Source organism: Cyprinodon tularosa, unplaced genomic scaffold (assembly GCF_016077235.1).
Source record: "Cyprinodon tularosa strain WSP-4 unplaced genomic scaffold, ASM1607723v1 ctg159, whole genome shotgun sequence".
Lineage (NCBI taxonomy): Eukaryota > Metazoa > Chordata > Actinopteri > Cyprinodontiformes > Cyprinodontidae > Cyprinodon > Cyprinodon tularosa.
Genome location: NW_024038427.1, coordinates 1,359,722 through 1,378,858, shown reverse-complemented (window position 1 = coordinate 1,378,858; position 19,137 = coordinate 1,359,722). Strand labels below are relative to the sequence as shown.

General features: G+C 37.8%; 1 protein-coding gene across 1 annotated transcript in view; it reads left to right on the top strand.

Annotated features, from left to right (window-relative positions):
- The first annotated feature begins 1,035 nt into the window (after positions 1 to 1,035).
- Positions 1,036 to 19,137, top strand: part of ciita (class II, major histocompatibility complex, transactivator) — a 31,328-nt gene continuing 13,226 nt past the window's right edge. The window contains exons 1-8 of the mRNA XM_038280299.1: positions 1,036 to 2,353; positions 12,226 to 12,282; positions 12,891 to 12,926; positions 13,012 to 13,086; positions 14,737 to 14,838; positions 14,918 to 14,974; positions 17,756 to 17,803; positions 18,313 to 18,543. Of these exons, the coding sequence (XP_038136227.1) occupies positions 1,036 to 2,353; positions 12,226 to 12,282; positions 12,891 to 12,926; positions 13,012 to 13,086; positions 14,737 to 14,838; positions 14,918 to 14,974; positions 17,756 to 17,803; positions 18,313 to 18,543 (1,924 nt within the window). The remainder of the gene's footprint in view (positions 2,354 to 12,225; positions 12,283 to 12,890; positions 12,927 to 13,011; positions 13,087 to 14,736; positions 14,839 to 14,917; positions 14,975 to 17,755; positions 17,804 to 18,312; positions 18,544 to 19,137) is intronic.

Sequence of the window (19,137 nt, the reverse complement as noted above, 5' to 3'; positions counted from 1 at the left end):
ACTTTTTTTATATATATATATACAGCAGGATAGAGATGCCAAAAAGGTTTAATGACCCTCTGATGATTTTTTTAGGGGGAAAAAAGTTTAAAATTTTTGTTGCTTTTGTTGGGTCATATGCAGAGAATGATTATTCCACTTAATTAGAAGTGGAGCATCATGCTTTTAGGTTCTTTTTGGTTCATTTTTAAAACCAAAGCTGGAATTATTATGTTCTTTTTAAACGATACAAACTTTCCCTACTGCAAGGTGTAGCTTGTTGGTTTTAAGATAAGCAGAGCATGAGAGATATTTTTGGCATGATGAATCTTACCCAAACCAGTTTCAGTCAATCAAAGATGTTATGCAATTGATTGATTTTCCTGCTTCTTGCTGAAATCTAAGGTGGTGATCTGATAAGATAGGTGTTCTTAGTAGTGAGTAAATGTTAACATCTCTGCACTTGTGCGTAAAAGCCACGACTTACGTAGCAGGATATGTCTGGAGAATTAACAATTAAGGGAAGTGTTGCCTATAACTACATCCTCTTATACTGAGAAAGTCCCTAAGTGGAGGAGGTTATATTAAACCTGAAGTTTGTGTTTTTAGATCGAAACAATAAAAATAATAAAGCAGATGGGATTTGTTTGATTTTAAATACTGTAATTATATCAGTCTTGTTTTTTTTATTATTATTATTTTTAGTCTTGGAAAATTATTGAAATATCTGTAAAATCTTCTTAGAGCTTTTTTTTTCTGATGCCGATATGTATCAAAAACAAATGCATCCTTTCAGACTTTAAATCAGTGCAAGCTTTTTCAAATTTCACTATCTGCTTATAACAAGTATAATGTTGCCACCACCAGTCTGATGCGTGCATTCCCGTTGTTTTTGAAGCAGACCTCCCTCTCCAACCACAAAAACACCACCCCACTCACTCCTCCCTGACAAAAGCTGTGTCCCTTTAAACAAAGAAAAAAGAAATGCATCTAAAAATCTATCATCCTGAACAGAAGGCATTTCATCAGGTAAAGCTGGATGACTGTTGGCGAACTATGGCTCAGTTCGCCAAGGTTCTGGATCAGGTGAGGCTGGTTCTCACCTGGGCTCTCCCAGGCAAGGTCTGTGCTTTCCTGGATCTATTGGTGAAGGAGGGGATTATCTCAGAGGCATACAAGAAGAGTTTGAACCTATGCTGGCTTAAAGGGATTGAGCCTAAATTGACCTGTAAACATGGATGTGGCAAGTTGGATGATGATTTCAGTTCTCAGGGATCAACGGCCCAGCGGTACCTCGACCAAGAACCGAAGAGCCAAGCCAGGATAGACTATTTGGAATCTTCTGCCAGTGACCGCAATGTGGAACAAACTGAATCTGTCTCATCAATAGAGGAAGCTAACAGCACAAGATTTAATCTGCAAAAAAACCCGTGGCGCAAATATGAAATCCCTCCGAGAAACCAGGGAGAAATTCAGGAATTATTGAAAGAAATTGCAATGGATGTGTCCTACTTGAATCAAGAGCTCTTTTCCTCACCATCAGTGTATGACAGGATTCTTAGATCCAGCAATCAAAAAGCAGAACCGCTGAGCAGTGCAAGCAGTGAGCCTGCAAGTGATAATGAAAGAGTAGGCAAGGGGAATTTGGAAAATGAGGAGGAGTGTTTAGAGCAAGTCGAAGAGGCTGCAAGGAAGATAGCTGTCCCTCTGTGGCAGCACTGGGACAGAGGACAAGCGATGCTGCAGACCTTGTTTCCCTATGAGCCGAGTGATGGGATGGCGTCCGATGGGGAATACCAGTCCAGCTTTTTGGATATGGAGGAGGAAATAGAGCTGGCAGTTGCTTGCAGGAGCCTTGATGCCTGTGTTGGTGACTCTCAGTGTACAGAACCAAGCTTTGCATGTGATACAGAAGCAGGCACGGCAGAACAAGAAGGGCTTCACTTCTCTACATTCAACACAGCTGCTGTATTTAACACAGAAGAGTCAAGAACACAACGAGAGGCAAAAAACGGTGCACCTGTTGAAGCTTGCAAAGCAGCTGAAGCGGGTTACTTCACAACAATGCTGGAGGACCAGTTTGATACTGGTTGGCAGGCTGATAGGCTGGCAGAGACGGTGGATGACCTGTTCTTTTTGGCAGCAGAAATACTATGTCAACAATGTGGAACAACCTCTGGACTACCAGAAAGTGGTATCAGGCAACACCTTTATTCAGGTGTTACTGAGGACAGCAAAACGGTTGTGCAAGATAATGCTCATTACAGTTCGACAAATGGATTAATAGATAGCCTCAAAGATGTTTTCAGGGACACTCCAGCATCCAGCATAGACCGACTGAGAGAATTAAATGAGAAAAGGGATTTAAACTCCGGTAAGTATGTTCATTATCATCATTAATATTGCTTTGATCCAGATTAGAGAGGATTTCTCGGTCAGTTAAGAGTTATAGCCGTTTGCATCCTGAAAAAAAACATGATTTTAACATCATTTAACATCCTGTCCTGCAGTGCTGTCTGCTTTTTTCTTCTGGTCTTTGTTTTATGTAAAAAAAAAAAAAAACAGTAGCTTCAGTCAAAAACACGTGTGTTTATTCTGTTAATGGGAATAAATATGAGCTTTTTTTTTTCCCTCTGTCCTTGTATTTCTGGGTACTTTCCATATCCTGCCTGATTAACTGCACATCAGCCTTGCAATACCCTTTTTTTTTTTTTTGGCCTGCTTGGCTTGATGTTTTGGTGAACGCCTAGTGGAGATGGTTTACTTTCACTTTCACCTTCTCTCAGTAAAGGGTGGGCTATGAATCATTAGATCAGTCTCAGTTTTATCCAGCAGTTAAAAGCTATGTGATTCATAATATGCAGACCGCATTAACTGACTGTAGAGAGGAACTACAAGGTTACAGTACAGTTAGTGATGTTTTAAAGGAAGGGCGTTTTAGAAATGCTAAAAGTGGTAAAGTGGGAAATTTAAGGTCCAGGTCCAAAAACATCTTGCAAAGTCTGTCGAAACTGTTCATCAAAAAACAAACTTTAGAGAGAACCAAGTCCTAAGTATTTCTCTCTGCAAAGAGTTCTCACAAACATGCATACATTCTGCTTCCTAGAGGTTTCTCACTAAGTTTTTATTTTAGATATTGCAATAAATGATAAAGATGTAGAGTCCTAGAAAAACAACTCATCCAATTTACCATGCTGCTGAAGTCATACAGAGACAAAAAAGGACCAACCTCAACAGTTAGACATGATATCAGACCTGCATTAGTTCTGGTTATGTAACACCAATAGTTGCTTGATGTATGATTAGCGAACAGGTAGAACAGGTACTTTCCGGCTTTTGAATAATACTTCCCATCAATGCTATTTTGGTTTGAATGAACAGTAAGTGTTATTGTTTTTCCAGAGTTTTTGTAGTCGATGGTGGTGACGGATGCAGAAGTTTGCCAGCAGACAAAGGGTTGATGGTTCAAACCCCAGTTCCAGCTTTCGGTGTTGTCCTTGGCAAGGCACTTCACCCTCATTGCCTACTGATAGTGGTCAGAGGACCCGGTGGCGCCAGTGCATGGCTGCCTCGCTTCTGTCAGTGAGCTCCAGGGCAGCTGTGGCTACAATGTAGCTTGCCACCATTGGTGTGTGTGTGTGAATGGTTGAATATAGAGTAAGTGTTTTGGTGAAGCGCTATATAGGTACCGGCCATTTACCATAATTATGTGTTCGGTCATTACATGTCATGTTGCTGCAGTTTGATCATTTCAATTTCAGGCCTTAAACATTTGATAGATTTTATTTTTTTTTTGTCTTAAATTTCTTAAATTATGTCCTTAATTTGTACATTTCTTGTTCCTTGCATGTCTTTTTTGAGACAACTGCCGGTGGAGCTCATCTTTCATCCTTTTGGAGTTGTAGAAAGTTAGTTTACATCACACTGATATAGTATTTAACCCCTAAACCTGCCACTCATGACAGAAAAACCTGCCACTACATTTTTGTGGTAAGCTTCAGTAAATCTGTAGCCTGATGTAGTCCTACTCAATTCTAGTCAGAATATGAGTCTGATACTGCTCCATAGAGCTGTGATTATGGGGCGTGTTTCTAACGAACCAGGAAAAAAAATGCCTCTGCACTCAATTGGATAGACCTACAACCAATAAGAGCAACGGAGTGCGTGACGTATGTTAAGCGAGGCATAGTTGTTGTCCACAAAAATCAAAGCGTGCAGTTTCACGCCTAGAATAAGAAGATGAGCCTTGATCGCGTTTCTCTGTTCCTCTTTTAAAATTAATTTGCTGTCGATATCTTCTAGAACAGACCTAATAGCAGAATCTACTCACCCAAACTCTCCAGCGGCAGCCATTATTGTTGTCACCCAAGCGCGCTTTGGTCACGTGGTTGATAACGTTACTCTTGATCATCTGTCCATCATCATATAAAGCCCGCCCTGACAATTTGATTGGATCGCCTGACAGTGGGCTTTAATACTCGCGCTACTATGGAGCAGAGCCAGACCGAACTTCCCCGACCTCAAACCTTGTGGGCGGGACTAAGTTCGGACTGGCACCCAGGCTAGTAAATCTGTTTGACAAAGTTTTTATACACCACACTTTGCACATTTGCTTTGATTAAGCCACTCTGGAGAGTTCCCAAACATGAAATGACTGTTTTAGCATTTCAGAGCTAGAGACTCCTTTTTGTATCACTATCCAGCTACATGACCATGGTGTGGTTGAGAGTACGGCCACAAAGGGATTTTCTGTAGGTTAGAGAGCAGAATGTATGGTTCCCCAAAAATAATGCTAAGTTGTCCTTGAAATGAAACAACCCCAGACCACCACACTACAACCATGGCGTTACATTGGTATAATATTTTTCCTCCTGATTTGTTGAGTCCCAGAACCCTAGAAATGGCTTTGTAAAGTTATCCAGGTTAATGGATCAATAAGTTTCAGCCCTATTTATGTTATTAGATGGGTTTAACTTAAAAAACTTCTTAATTTTAGATGTAACACATTTATTAAATTTATCAAGGCTTTTGCTGCTGTTTAAACTTAAACCTAAAAACTGAAGACAACCACTTAATGTGAGAAAAAGGTAAATACTTCTATTATTCTACAACAAGATTCAAATTAGCTTGGATAGAGCTTTATATTTGATATCAAAATCTGTAGGAATATTAATAAAAAATTGGTATTGTAAAAAAAATAATAAAAATAAAGGGAAATGTGTTTTTTTTCACAGCACTGCCTTCAGTTAATCAACAGAGGGAGGTGTGGTCCCTTTGATAACTAAACAGTTGATTTGTTGACATGTGGAACTAGTTTTAAATAGTGCAATAAATTTATTGACCTGCATAATACAGGTGCTGGTCATAAAATTAGAATATCATGAAAAAGTAGATTGATTTCAGTAATTCCATTTAAAAAGTGAAACTTGTATATTATATTCATACATTACATACAAACTCATATATTTCAGATGTTTATTTTGTTTAATTTTGATGATTACAAATGACAACAAATGAAAATCTCAAATTCATCATATCAGAAAATTAGAATATCGTGAAAAGGTTCAAAATTGATGGCCCCTGGTGCCACACTCTAATCCGCTAATTAACTCAAACCACCTGCAAAAGCCTTTAAATGGTCTTTCAGTCTAGTTCTATAGGCTACACAATCATGGGGAAGACTGCTGACTTGACAGTTGTCCAAAAGACGACCATCGACACCTTGCACAAGGAGGGCAAGACACAAAAGGTCATCGCTAAAGAGGCTGGCTGTTCACAGAGCTCAGTGTCCAAGCACATTAATAGAGAGGCGAAGGGAAGGAAAAGATATGGTCGAAAAAAGTGTACAAGCAAGAGAGATAACCGCACCCTGGAGAGGATTGTGAAACAAAACCCATTCAAAAATGTGGGGGAGATTCACAAAGAGTGGACTGCAGCTGGAGTGAGTGCTTCAAGAACCACCACACACAGACGTATGAAAGACATTGGTTTCTGCTGTCGCATTCCTTGTGTCAAGCCACTCTTGAACCACAGACAGCGTCAGAAGCGTCTTGCCTGGGCTAAAGAGAAACAGGACTGGACTGCTGGTGAGTGGTCCAAAGTCATGTTCTCTGATGAAAGTAAATTTTGCATTTCCTTTGGAAATCAAGGTCCCAGAGTCTGGAGGAAAAGAAGAGAGGCACTTCATCCACGTTGCTTGAAGTCCAGTGTAAAGTTTCCACAGTCAGTGATGGTTTGGGGTGCCATGTCATCTGCTGGTGTTGGTCCATTGTGTTTTCTGAGGTCCAGGGTCAACGCAACCACATACCAGGAAGTTTTAGAGCACTTCATGCTTCCTGCAGCTGACCAACTTTTTGGAGATGCAGATTTCATTTTCCAACAGGACTTGGCACCTGCACACAGTGCCAAAGCTACCAGTACCTGGTTGAAGGACCATGGTATCCCTGTTCTTAATTGGCCAGCAAACTCTCCTGACCTTAACCCCATAGAAAATCTATGGGGTATTGTGAAGAAGAAGATGCAATACACCAGACCCAACAATTCAGAAGAGCTAAAAGCCACTATTAGAGCAACCTGGGCTATCATAACACCTGAGCAGTGCCACAGACTGATCGACTCCATGCCACGCCGCATTGCTGCAGTAATACAGGCCAAAGGAGGCCCAACTAAATACTGAGTGCTGTACATGCTCATACTTTTCATGTTCATACTTTTCAGTTGGCCAACATTTCTATAAATCCTTTGTTTTTATTGGTCTTCAGTAATATTCTAATTTTCTGATATGATGAATTTGAGATTTTCATTTGTTGTCATTTGTAATCATCAAAATTAAACAAAATAAACATCTGAAATATATGAGTTTGTATGTAATGTATGAATATAATATACAAGTTTCACTTTTTAAATGGAATTACTGAAATCAATCTACTTTTTCATGATATTCTAATTTTATGACCAGCACCTGTAATGTTGAAGTTTTTACCCTTTTTAACAAGCCAGTCATTTAGGGAGAGGTTATGTTTCTAGAGAGCCTTGCTCATGGGACAGTAAAACCGAAAGAGTTTTGCATGTGCCTGCAGAAGGCATGGTGTTTGGTCCGCAGAGGAGCAAACCAAGCCCCCTGGCTTGGCGTCTTATAGGTAAAGTGAAAGCAAAACCCTCAGAGGCACCAAGAGCAGCTGCGCCATACACGCCTTGCAGGGAGTCATCTGAGGACAGCCTAGCTGGAGACTTGTAGGTGCAGTGGCTTAAATTTGAAAAGAATAAAAACTAAAGAGGTGCAGAGGACCTGAGCATCGCTCAAAAAAAAACACCCAACAGGTAAATTCTATCCTTCATTACAGGGTGAGGTGGGTGTCTGTGTGCGCTTTGATGGGAGGGAGGGCTAATGGGTTTATTTTTCAGCATTAGTTTTATTTTATTTTATTTAGATTTTTTTTTGACTTATTGTTAATCAAAATAACCAAATGTGTTGAAATAAACATATGCAAGCTGTAAGTTGGATGAACCTTTTCTGTGAAATGCGCATTCTGACCATCAAACCATAGTTTGCTTTGTTCTGCCTGTTTAACCAGAAATCCAAAACAATTCAAAGACGAATGAACTCCATTACGCACGAATCAGCAGCGCAATCTAACCCGAACCTGAATGAAAAAAAGCTTCACAAAAGTTGCTGAAGATCAGTTAGTTACCTTTGTTATTAATTTGTTTCTATCACAGGCGAGTCAGAGTGAAGCTTTGGTGATATAGTAGCAAAAATGCGCACTTGGAGTGGCTGTTTTTGGCGCACAGATGGGACTTTCCCATATTAGGGCGACAGTGGCGTTGGATGTAGGAGTTTGCCCTGTAATCGGAGGGTTGACGGTTCAAGCCCCGACTCCGACTTTCATTGTCGTTGTGTCCTTGGGCAAGACACTTCATTGTCTACTGATGGTGGCGCCAGTGTACGGCAGCCTCGCTTCTGTCAGTGAGCCCCAGGGCAGCTGTGGCTACAATGTAGCTTGCCACCATCAGTGTGTGAGTGTGTGTGTGTGTGAATGGGTGAATGAATGTAGTGTAAAGCGCTTTGGTCAAGTCTCCTAACTTGAATAAGGGCGCTATATAAGTGCATGCCATTTACCATATTAAGCCGTTTTCTTTCTGCAGTATGTATGGTTTGAGGTCATGGTCTTTTTCTGTTGTCAGTGCTGTGCCTTCCTTTTTAACTCTAAAATGCATAAATTAGGATGGCTCTGGCAACAAAGCTGTCATTTATTAGAAGACATTTTGCTCTTTTCCTGTTGAAAATAAATTTCTCTTCTTAACAATCTTTTAATCCAGATTTGTCGCCATTAGTTGTGGATTTTATTTTATTTATTTTTTTCTGTGTAAATTGAATGTGAGTCTCAGTGGAGGGTAAAATTATATTTTGATTATTTAACTGAGACAGTTGCATAGAATAGACGAGAAGAGCTGAAGGTTGTGGGAGTTGTTTAAAAAAGGTATAATAATCATTTTTATTAAAAGCCCTACTCAGCTGGATGGTCAGGTTGAAAAAAACAACTTTTCAGATGCATCTCTATCTTGGTTTGGGAGACTTTGTTGGACAGGGGGAAAAAAAGTGGACCCAAATTGGTTTAGATGAGATGTGATTTGATACGAAAAGGGAAAGCCGGATGTTATTGGTGATGGTGGTCAGAAGGCCTTTTGGCACTTATATATATGGCAGCACCACCTCTGTCAGTCCTCAGGGAAGCTGTGGCTGCAGCGTAGCTTGCCACTAGTGTTGCACCGATGCCATTTTTTTTGGCCCTGATACGATAACCGATACCTGGCTATATAGTATCGGCCGATACTATTCCGATACCATCTGTTTGAAATGTATGTGTGTGTATATATGAAGAACTGGATACTACTTGGATGTAAATAATTGCCATCATGGCTTTGTGGAGCTGTTGCCTACCTTAGTGAAGCAGGAAAAAGACAAATACAAAGTGAATCCAGCCGAACTTTTTATTGCCTACCTGGAATGGGTGACAATAGTTGAACAAACTTCAGACTTTCAAAATGGTATCTGTGCCCTATTTGTTGGTACTCGCTGATATCGATACCATTTTATGTCATAGCTAGGAACTTAAACCATCCGTCCATCCATCTTCTTCCTCTTATCCATCAAGGTCACGCTGGGGTTGGTGTCTATGTCCAGCAGTTTATGGGGATCAGGTGGGGTACACCCTAGACATGGTGACGGTGTATCGGAGGACACAGACATACAACCATACACCCACCCACCCACACCTAAGGGGAGATGCCACTTAACTTAGCAGCAATGTGTTAGGACTTCTGTGGAGAAGCCAGAGAGAACCAATGCATTCAAAAGAAGAACATACAAACTCACTGCAGACAGAAGCTAGGTCAGGAACTGAACCTATGACGTTCTTTCTGCAAAGCAACAGTGCTACAAAATTCGCCACCATGCAACAAATATGTTAAATATTTTTTATTAATTTACATCATGTTTTTTAATAAACTCATGGATAAATTGTGAAATTATTTTCATGTATTCACATTTTTATCTATTCCCATTTCTCCCCTAATTTTGCCCTTCAAACCAAAGCAATTGATGACCTGCAGATATTATATGTTGGTGCATTTGCTTACTTTAATGGATAGAAAAGAGATATTTACTTTAACTAATGTGGTCCCAAAATGAATATGAAACATTACCAATGCCATGCAATAGTTGGTTCAGGGGGGGTCCAAAAATATATTTATAAACACATCATGAAGCGTAGAGAGTTAAGAGTTTAAAAAATAAATCCTAGTCAACACATTTATGTACAGTTTTTTCTAAAGAGTTAGCTGTCATCAACTCAAGATGTACATAAAGACTCTTTTTTCCCCCCTGTCTGTTTACTGTCTGTGCTTTCCACTCCGTCCTTCTTCCTGTTCAACCAGTAATCAATAGACTACTGGCACCTTTACAACGCTTTCCACAAAATATTTAGAAAATGAGGCTTCGTCAAAAGCCATCTAATTCCCAGCATTTCCTTTACGTTTCAATGTTTGGAAAAATGGCTTTCCGTTCCATGCACACTAAAGACCATGGAGGCTGTTGTCCGTGTGGCAAAACTGTAGGAAAAAAAACAAAAAAACTCTGGCAATGTGGAAGGAGAGGGCATGTGCAAAATGTTTAATAGATGCCAGAGATCATACAATCATCTGTTGGTATTTTGGGTTTAGCTGTATTCTGAAATAAATTAGTAACATTTGAATATAAGGCGGGACCTTTTTAAACCATAGTTGTAACTTTATGACTAGAGTCAGTTATATTGGATTGTTGTCTTTATTTTCTGAGCTGCTCTTTCCTATAAAGACTCTCCTCGAATCAGGAAATCAGCCATTAAGTATCATGTTTCACTGTTTTGTCTCATTGTCTTCAACCAAATGTAAATGCATCTCTGGTCAGTTTGAGATTTTTATTTTCTTATCGGTTGTGGAGTTTCTTATCAGTTATGACAGGCGTTTTGTGGCTTACCTTTACTGTTATGTTTTATGGACTTTTATCCAAGTTTTAAAGATCGTTCTGTCCTGTTTGATCTTGATTACACAGAATGAGGGCGTGTTTTGGCTTTGTCTGGGCAGAACCAAAACCTCCAAAGGCAAAGCACAGGGTGAGCCAATGGTAAAAAGGAATTAAATAAACCCTGCTGGTAGGATTTTTTATGCCATAAATATTCACCGGACACGCCTAAGACACATTTGTGACAATTACAAAATTAGATTTCTGTTAATCGGGATAAGTTTGGTAATGTTATGCCCCAGATCCAATGATAGAAAGTAATCAGCTAATGCCTGCTTGGTTTTACATTTTTCCAATAAAATGTTAAATTTGCCTTCCATATATGACCAAACTGGGTGTAGCCTCTTTTCAACTGTCTCGTCCAAAAGGGTTAGTCTGGAAATAAAACTGAAAATATGTAGGTCCTGAACAAAAATGTAGTACAACTTTCAGATTTGCTTTCAGTAAATATGGCTGTGATTTAAAATGGAAATCCCCGTTTCATCTTTTGTGAGTCTCCGATCCTAAGTTGACTTTCAAAATTGCTTTACTTTTGGTGTCCAGTGCTTTTAGTGCTTTCATTTTTGTTGGTCCTTCACTGAACACTCACTACATCATTGTCCAAGGGATTTATATTTAGTGCATTAATTAAGTATTTTCCTTCTGTCAAAAATAACTTTGTGAGGTCTAATGTTTCAGATAATCAATGTATAATCAATAATATAATGTATAATCAATGTATTACCTATTAATGGTACACGCCTGCCTTTATGTAAAACCAGGAAAAAAGAACATGTTTTTCACATGGGGAATGTTGGTTCTAATAGCCTTTTAAAGCCATTAAGGCATAATTTTATTGAAAACCTCTTATATTATAGAATAGAATAGAAAATCCCTTTATTGTCCGACAATGGGGAAATTGTGGTGTTACAGCAACAAAAGATTATAGAAAAAGTGGTCACAGAAATGTGGACCTTAGAAAAGTGTATGAAAATAACAGAGTAGTAAAGAGTTAAAAAAGAAAAAAAAATACAAAAATAAACAAACTAAATACTATTCTTATATATATGAAATTGATGATCTGAAAGATTTCAATGTGACAAGAGGGAAAATACTTTTTCAAACTACTTTATATCTTGATAATTTTGATAACTTATTCAAAATGTTTCAGTTGGGTCAAAGTCATGTCAACCTTGTTCAAAATATTACTGCAACATGTAGATTTATCCATATTGTGGGTATTAAGTGGAGTTAAAACTACTATGGACTATTATGACTCAATATATGACAACATCTATGCATTTGCTCATGTTCAATAGTTGGTTTCCTCCTTTTGTCGCGAAGAGGTGTAGAGTATATTTCTAAATACAGCACAATTTTTGGTTGAATAAATTTCTAAATGAACAGAATGTCAGTGCTCAATAAACAAAACAAGGAACTAGTCTATTGGGTGGTGGCAGTGGGTAGAAATGGTTTCCTGTGGTGTTTTCTTTCAGCTGCAGAAAGTATATTGGTCACAGAACCATCTAAAGCGCAGGGGGGGGGGGGGGGGGGGGAATAAAAGGAATAAATACGTCAGAGAAATAGATCTGACCTCACATTCAGTTAGATACACTGTTTATGCGGCTTTAACAAGGTCTACTTGTTGCAGTTACTTATTAGTTTTCTGTTATTCATTCTTACTGTGTGTGTGTTTTGGTTTTCAGATGCCAAGATGCAGGAATTTGACCAGGACTCCTTGGGCCTGCCTGATATCCTTCCTGGTTTGTATTGCTACATTATATTTAAAAGGTTTTCTAGAGAAGCCCTAATTTCTTCTTCTTCTACAGTCATTTCTTAAAAAGTACTGTAAGATGTAACCTTAATTAACCTAACATATGTGTATTAAAGATGCATTTTTAAAAATCTGTATTATGAGGTTTACTGGCTGGACAGAGTGATTAAAATCTAAACTTTTAAATTATACTTTTATTTGTTGAATAGACTGTACAAGCCTTCCACATAAAACAGGAAACCCATATATCTTCATGTGACAGGGTCACATGAAGGGTCACACAACCAAATTAGGTGGTTGTTTTAACCAAAGGATTGGTTGGACACATAAATACCTACCAGATTGGTCAAATTAAACCAATTCTTAGGTTGTATTGACCAAACTGTTTTTAGAGTGCACTTAATTTTCATCTATTTGTAGGGAAACAAGGATAAGATGAGCTTGTAAAAATTCAAAATTTCATTTAGAAAGACTAGTCGGAAAAGTTGTTACAATTCAAGTCAATGCAATAATACCTCAATTTAACAGTCAGTTTGAAGGACTTACCACGACTTTCATGGCTATGAACACTGAATATCAATATTTTCTCTGTTCTAGATGATCTGTCAAACTTTTTGGACGATGACTACTTAGGTAAGAATCATTTAAGTTTGGTGACTTGCATTCACGATTTTACCCATTTAGAAAATGTGATCAATGTTTAATTATCTATTTGCAGTTACTCACCTGGATCCAGCCATGCTCTTCAGTATGGATCTTGGTGTTGACTGCGTGGATGAAATCATCCTCAACAGTGAGCATTTCTTTTTGTTTTTGTCTTATAAAAAATACAAAAAAAATTGTCTTATTTATTATTTATTTATTAATAAAAGATCAAATGAAAACACACAGTTATAAAGAACTTAGCATGAAGCTGTTGCAGAACTGGAGAGCTCCTTCAGTGACAGACTGCTGCACCCTTATTGCACCAGGGAGCGTTATCATAGATCCTTCCTTCCAGCAGCTGTAAGACTTTATAACCATCACTGCTTCCAGCAACCTCAATAAGTTGTTACTTTCATGCTACATTTCACAAAGTTTCTACCTTAGTCAGTTAAATAACATGCTGCTGTCATTTTGCACATCTCTGATGTTGCTGCTATTTTCAAATATCCATTACTGTAAAAATGTCCATAGCTGTATATTGGTTATATATTTTCCAGTTGCACAGTTTTTATATTGTAACACTTTTCAGTACAGTATGTTATTGTTTATCTTTTAACTATTCATTATTATCACTATCTTCACAATTGTTATACATTTTTCTAAGGTCTATATCTGTGTTTCCATTTTTTCTATAATCTTTTTTTGCTGCTGTAACACCAGAATTTCCCCATTGTGGGACAGGGAAATCTGTTCTATTCTATTTTATTCTATTCTATTAAATTTTACAGTTAGTAGTGATTGCGTTCCATGTACTGAATTAAGCCAGTACTACCATTTGTATTAATTTTCAGGTAAGGCTTTCTTTTACGGTACATCAGTAACCATGTAATAACATGGTAATAACATAACAAATCGCACTATAGTACTTGGTTACAAGAAAAACTATTTGGGTAATTACCCCAAGATTAAAGTATATGATTTTAAAATACTGAACTGCATGTTATTATTACACATGTATGTGACTATGTAACATTATAATTAGCTTTAGGTTACCACATAACATTTTCTATTATTAGCGACCACCTTCAAATATAAAACTGAAATTAAGTTCAGTTAAGAAGATTGGCTTGCCGTCTTCTAGGTTTGGTTTTCTGTTATATACCAAGTAATAACCTGAATTTTAACAGATATCACACTCAGTGTGTGAGTGTGTGCATGAATGGGTGAATGACTGAATGTAGTGTAAAGCGCTTTGGTCAACTCTTGTGACTTGAAAAAAGCGCTATATAAGTACAGGCCATTTACCATCATTTATTACTGTTTGCGAAATGAATATGAATTACCTGGTAATAGCGGTTTGAAGCCTGACTTTATCTTCTCCGCCTAAAATTTGAAGCACAGCACTTAGTAAAATTCTCCATAAAGTTTTTCTTATTACCTTGTAATATAGTGTAACTTGCTATGTTATTACCTTGTTATTACATGGTTAAATGAGGTACTGTAAAATACAGCATTACCAGTTTTCATATATCTATGGACACTGCCATGTGGCCTTTCATCGTACACATAAATTATTTTTGATGGTTTGTTTTTTTTTTAGCATCTTTCACTTACGTTTCTGGCCACAGTTTAACATTCTTTGCCAATTCCTGTTTTGAATCTTCCCATTTCTTTAGAAATGATGCACTTCTTAGCCATGCTCTTAAGATCCCTACTGAAAAAAGCATGAAAAAAACAGTTATTTACTGCCTGCTCTCCGCTTCGCTGCCTTTTACACTTCCTCTTCTGTGCTTTGCAGGTGAGGCGTCTATGGCGATGGAGGCCCCCCCTCTTGCTAACCACAAAGAGCAGGGAAGACAGAGCAAGACAAAAACTAAACCTAAAAGGAAAAGACAGAGAGGTTAATGGAGCTTAAGGTTGTCCTGTGCTGCATGTTTATTAGTAATTGCTCATTCACAAATTTCATTTGTCTCTTCCAGATGTCATGTCTAAACAGTGCAACAGCAACTCCAGAGTGAAAAGGCAAAAAGCAATAGGTGAGAAATTTAGTCTTCCTGTTGTGTTCTGTCTGTCTGGCCGTGTGAAAATATCACTAATAATATGCAGCATGTTTATAAAAAGAGTCTCTTCATGCACATGCTGACACCCAACGTCTGTCATCATGTTTTTGAATTAGTTATCTTTATAGCCTGTAATAACATTCCAAGGTTCAAATTATTATATATCCAAGAATTTGTCACCATTGATAACAAGCTAAATGTCCACCTCAGATCATCAGATGTTCACATTTTTTCATTATCTTTTAACCAGTGTTTGCCTTTTGACTCACCATACCATCATAACTTATTGGACTCTTTTCTAGTCAGTTATTAAGTTTAAAAATCATTAACAATGATCAACAATTATTGTTGAGACTGAATGGTGGCAAACAACAGTGGATTTATCTTTCTATTATCAGCAAATTGTGATTATTTGCTGTTATATTTACAATAACATGATGAATTCACTTTTCTTCCAGTTGACAGTTTCTGGGGCTCTAAATCCTTTTGCAAGAAAATAAACACTTTTAAATGCATCAGAGCTTTTTTCTTATACCATCTTAGGGAGGGGTGGGCAATTCCATTTCTTGAGGGAAGGTATCATGCAACTTTTAGATATGCCTTTGGTTCAAAACACCTAAATCAAGTAATTACATATTTGAGAGGACTCTGGAGGAACTGACTGCATCCTGAGGATGTTACTTAGCCATTTAATTCGGGTGTGTAGGACCAAGGGTGGATGTAAAATTTGCAGGAAATGGAATTGCCCACCGCTGAACTTAGGTGATGCCAGGTTTTCCTAAAGACACTATACAGACCAATATGTTAAATACAAAGTATGACAATACTTGCTTTTTTACTACCTTTGAATGAGCGCATTATTCTTATCTACAGCTTGTTTGTTTGCAGGAATTCACTTTTTTGCACAGGAGTTTACATTTGCCAGTTGTAACCTTTTGACAACAGGTCCAGTAAATTCAAAATATGAAACTCAAAGGTTTTCTTTAAGCTTATAAAGATGCTATAGCTACCCTCTATTTAAACTATTAACACAGACAATAAAACCTCTTTAAATTAGATTTGTCACCTTGATAGTTTATATCTTGCTAATATCAAAAACCCATCCCAGTGGATAGTTTTCTATGTTAAAGCAAAACTGGCCATTTGCTAGTTAGCTGCTTTCAGCTGTTTTGTAAGAAGTCAAACAGGAAAGGTTAACACTTACAGGAGATAACTATAAAAGCAGACAATAGAAACTTTTGCAAGAGACTGTTATAAGTTTTTCTTGATCATAAAAAGTTCATGAAGTTATGTTGATTGGTACCAGCGGTTGCATAAATCAGCCTCATGGCAGACAGGTCAGACTCCACTGGAGGGGGATGGATACATACTGAAAAAAACAAAACAATTTATCTTACCTTTGGCTCCAATAGCACAATCATATTATTCTGTTCTTGAAGACCTTAAGGAGGATTCTTCTTTACATCCTGTGGACATAATTATTTTTCTGCGTAGTGTCCAACCAGCTGGAGTGCCCCACTTTACTTCTTGTTAGAAGTGAAATTCCCTGACTCTAACCACCTTGTACTTGTTCCTGCTTCCATGTCAGAGAAAACAGTATGTGCCCTCCGGTCCATGATTGTGGAGTTTTATATCTTTAAATTGTATGTCAGTGCAACAGTTTTGATGATGGACTGTTTGTGTGCTTTTGGGCTTTGTTGTGGGTTTGAACATTATTGTTTGAGACTTAAGCCGATGAGAGGGACTGATACCGTCACCAATTGAAATGTGTGTACAGTAGAGACACATACTTTGTAGGGTTTAGAAAACCATATAGATATGGTCTATTTCCAGTGGTTGAGTCTGATCAAAATCATAGATCAACATATAATATAGGCTGTGGTACTTTTTCCTGATTTGCTGCTGTCTGCTCCGGTTCAAAGTTGATCTTTTGTTACTATCTCTAATAGATTTTTATTTAAAGTATTTTCTGCTTTAAGCAAAAATCCAACTTCTTTAATAGCAGTAGAGTGCATTTGATGTAAATTACTAACGCACTATTAGTATTACTGCACTATAACTACCAGGTTTTAGGTATCATGACAACTAGAACACGGTTAAACATTAGGGCTGGGTAAAAAAATCGATTCCTTTACATTTTTGCAAAATCAATGTCTAGGGAATGAGATCGATTAGTTTTATAGTGACGTGTGTGACGTTCACATTCAAATGAGCAGGAAAGATGCACTCAAGATGACTTCAAGCCAGACGGCTGCAAATATAGCCAATAGATTGACTGAAGACATTAACAAATGGTGGCTGACCAGCAAACACCCTGTAGTTGTTACAGACAACAATGCAAATATGGTTTGTGCATTGAAGATAAAGCAGTTCATGCATGTCTGCTGTGTCCCCGCTGTGTCACGTCTGTTTGCTCGAGTGAGGCTTCAGTTTTTCACTTTTCAGAAACAAGTTTGCACTTTTGAAACAGTTTTGTTTACATCTCAAGTTTAAACTGTCTGATTTACAAGTTTGCACTTTGTGTTTAATATGACAGGAAAAAATAAGATTCATGAGTATTTTGAAACACACTTTCATTGTTGTATAAACAGACCGAATCGAAATATATCGATTTAGAACTGTATAAATCAAAATCGAATCAATTCAGGGCTTTGGCGAAAATACCCAGCCCTATTAAACATTGCTAATTGAAAGTATATGTAGATTTTGTTTGTGAGTCTCCGCCGACTAAGTTTTGTTGTTGTTGTTTTTTAACAGATTCACCTCAACCCCAAGAGGCAACTGCTGAGCCATCTCTCATTCATGGTGAGGTTCTTGCGTTAGAAATTAATGCAATGTTTAAAGGAACAACACAAATTTACGCTAAACAGAAAACATTTCTAAAACAAGTTTATCAAATATGCATTTAAAGCTATCAGATCTTTAGGTATTTTACATGCATATCGAAAACAATACCATTTTACATAGCAGGTGCATGTTGTTTATCAGATATGAAAGAATAAAAGGGATTGTGGTTGGTCATGTTTGACTTGGTCCTGCTGGCTTAGAAACAGGAAGTGTGATTTTCTTGATGTTAGTTGTGATAAATCAAAAGAAGAACTCTCACCAAGTTTAACTTCCTCTACATTATTTTGGTAGCTGTACTTGTCAGCAACACATGCATTGGTAGTGCAGCTCATCTGCATTTTTTTATTTTTGGGGTTTTTTTTTTTACTTTGTGTAAATATTTCCTTCACTCCAACTTGGATTTTTTTTAAGTAGATCTAACTTGTGGGCAGAAAATAATAAAAATGTTCCCTGCTGTTGCTTTGCAGGTACCGATGCTGAAGCAGTACCAGTTCCAGCAGAGCCTATAGGAGGCCTCTCCACCCCCCAGCCAGGAATCTTCCACGTGTTTCGCCCCCAGTCAGCCAATTCCATCCCATTTCAATTCATCCCATTCCAAGATTCATCTGCTTATAAGGTGGTCCAGCTGTCCTCCTCTCCTCCTCCAATCATTAGACTCCCACTCCCCAATTCAGCTGCTATGCCTACATACATCTTTGGTGAGTAGATTAATTTAATTAAATAAAATTCACTTCAGTTTATTTATATAGTGCCAATTCACAACACATGTCATCTCAAGGCACTTTACAGTTCACCAGATCATACAGAGGTTCTGGGTTCGATTCGCAGCCAAACAGGAACAGATGAGGCAAGGCTATTACAGTATGAGAAAAAGCAGAGAGAGCATAACGTTAGAGATTGAACTAACAGATTCTCCAGAGTGGGAGAATAGAGATAGAATGAATCAGAATAATGAAATGGTGGTCCCTATGTCCTCCAGCAGTCTAAGCCTATAGCAGCATAACTATAGAGATAGCTCAGGACAACCTATGCCACTCTAACTGTAAGCTTTATCAAAAAGGAAAGTTTTAAGCTTAGCTTTAAATGTCGACATGGGTGTCTGCCTCACGGTCCTGTTTTCAGGCATTTGTCGGTTTGTCTGTTTTCAAAATAACTAAATAAATTAGGGACAGAGTTTTCAGCGAAGGTGTGCAATGTGCATTGTGACAAAAAATTACTAAATGTTGGTCATGATCCGGATCAACATTTAGATCCAGGAATTTTTTTAAAGATTCCGAGAAAACTGGTCTTAC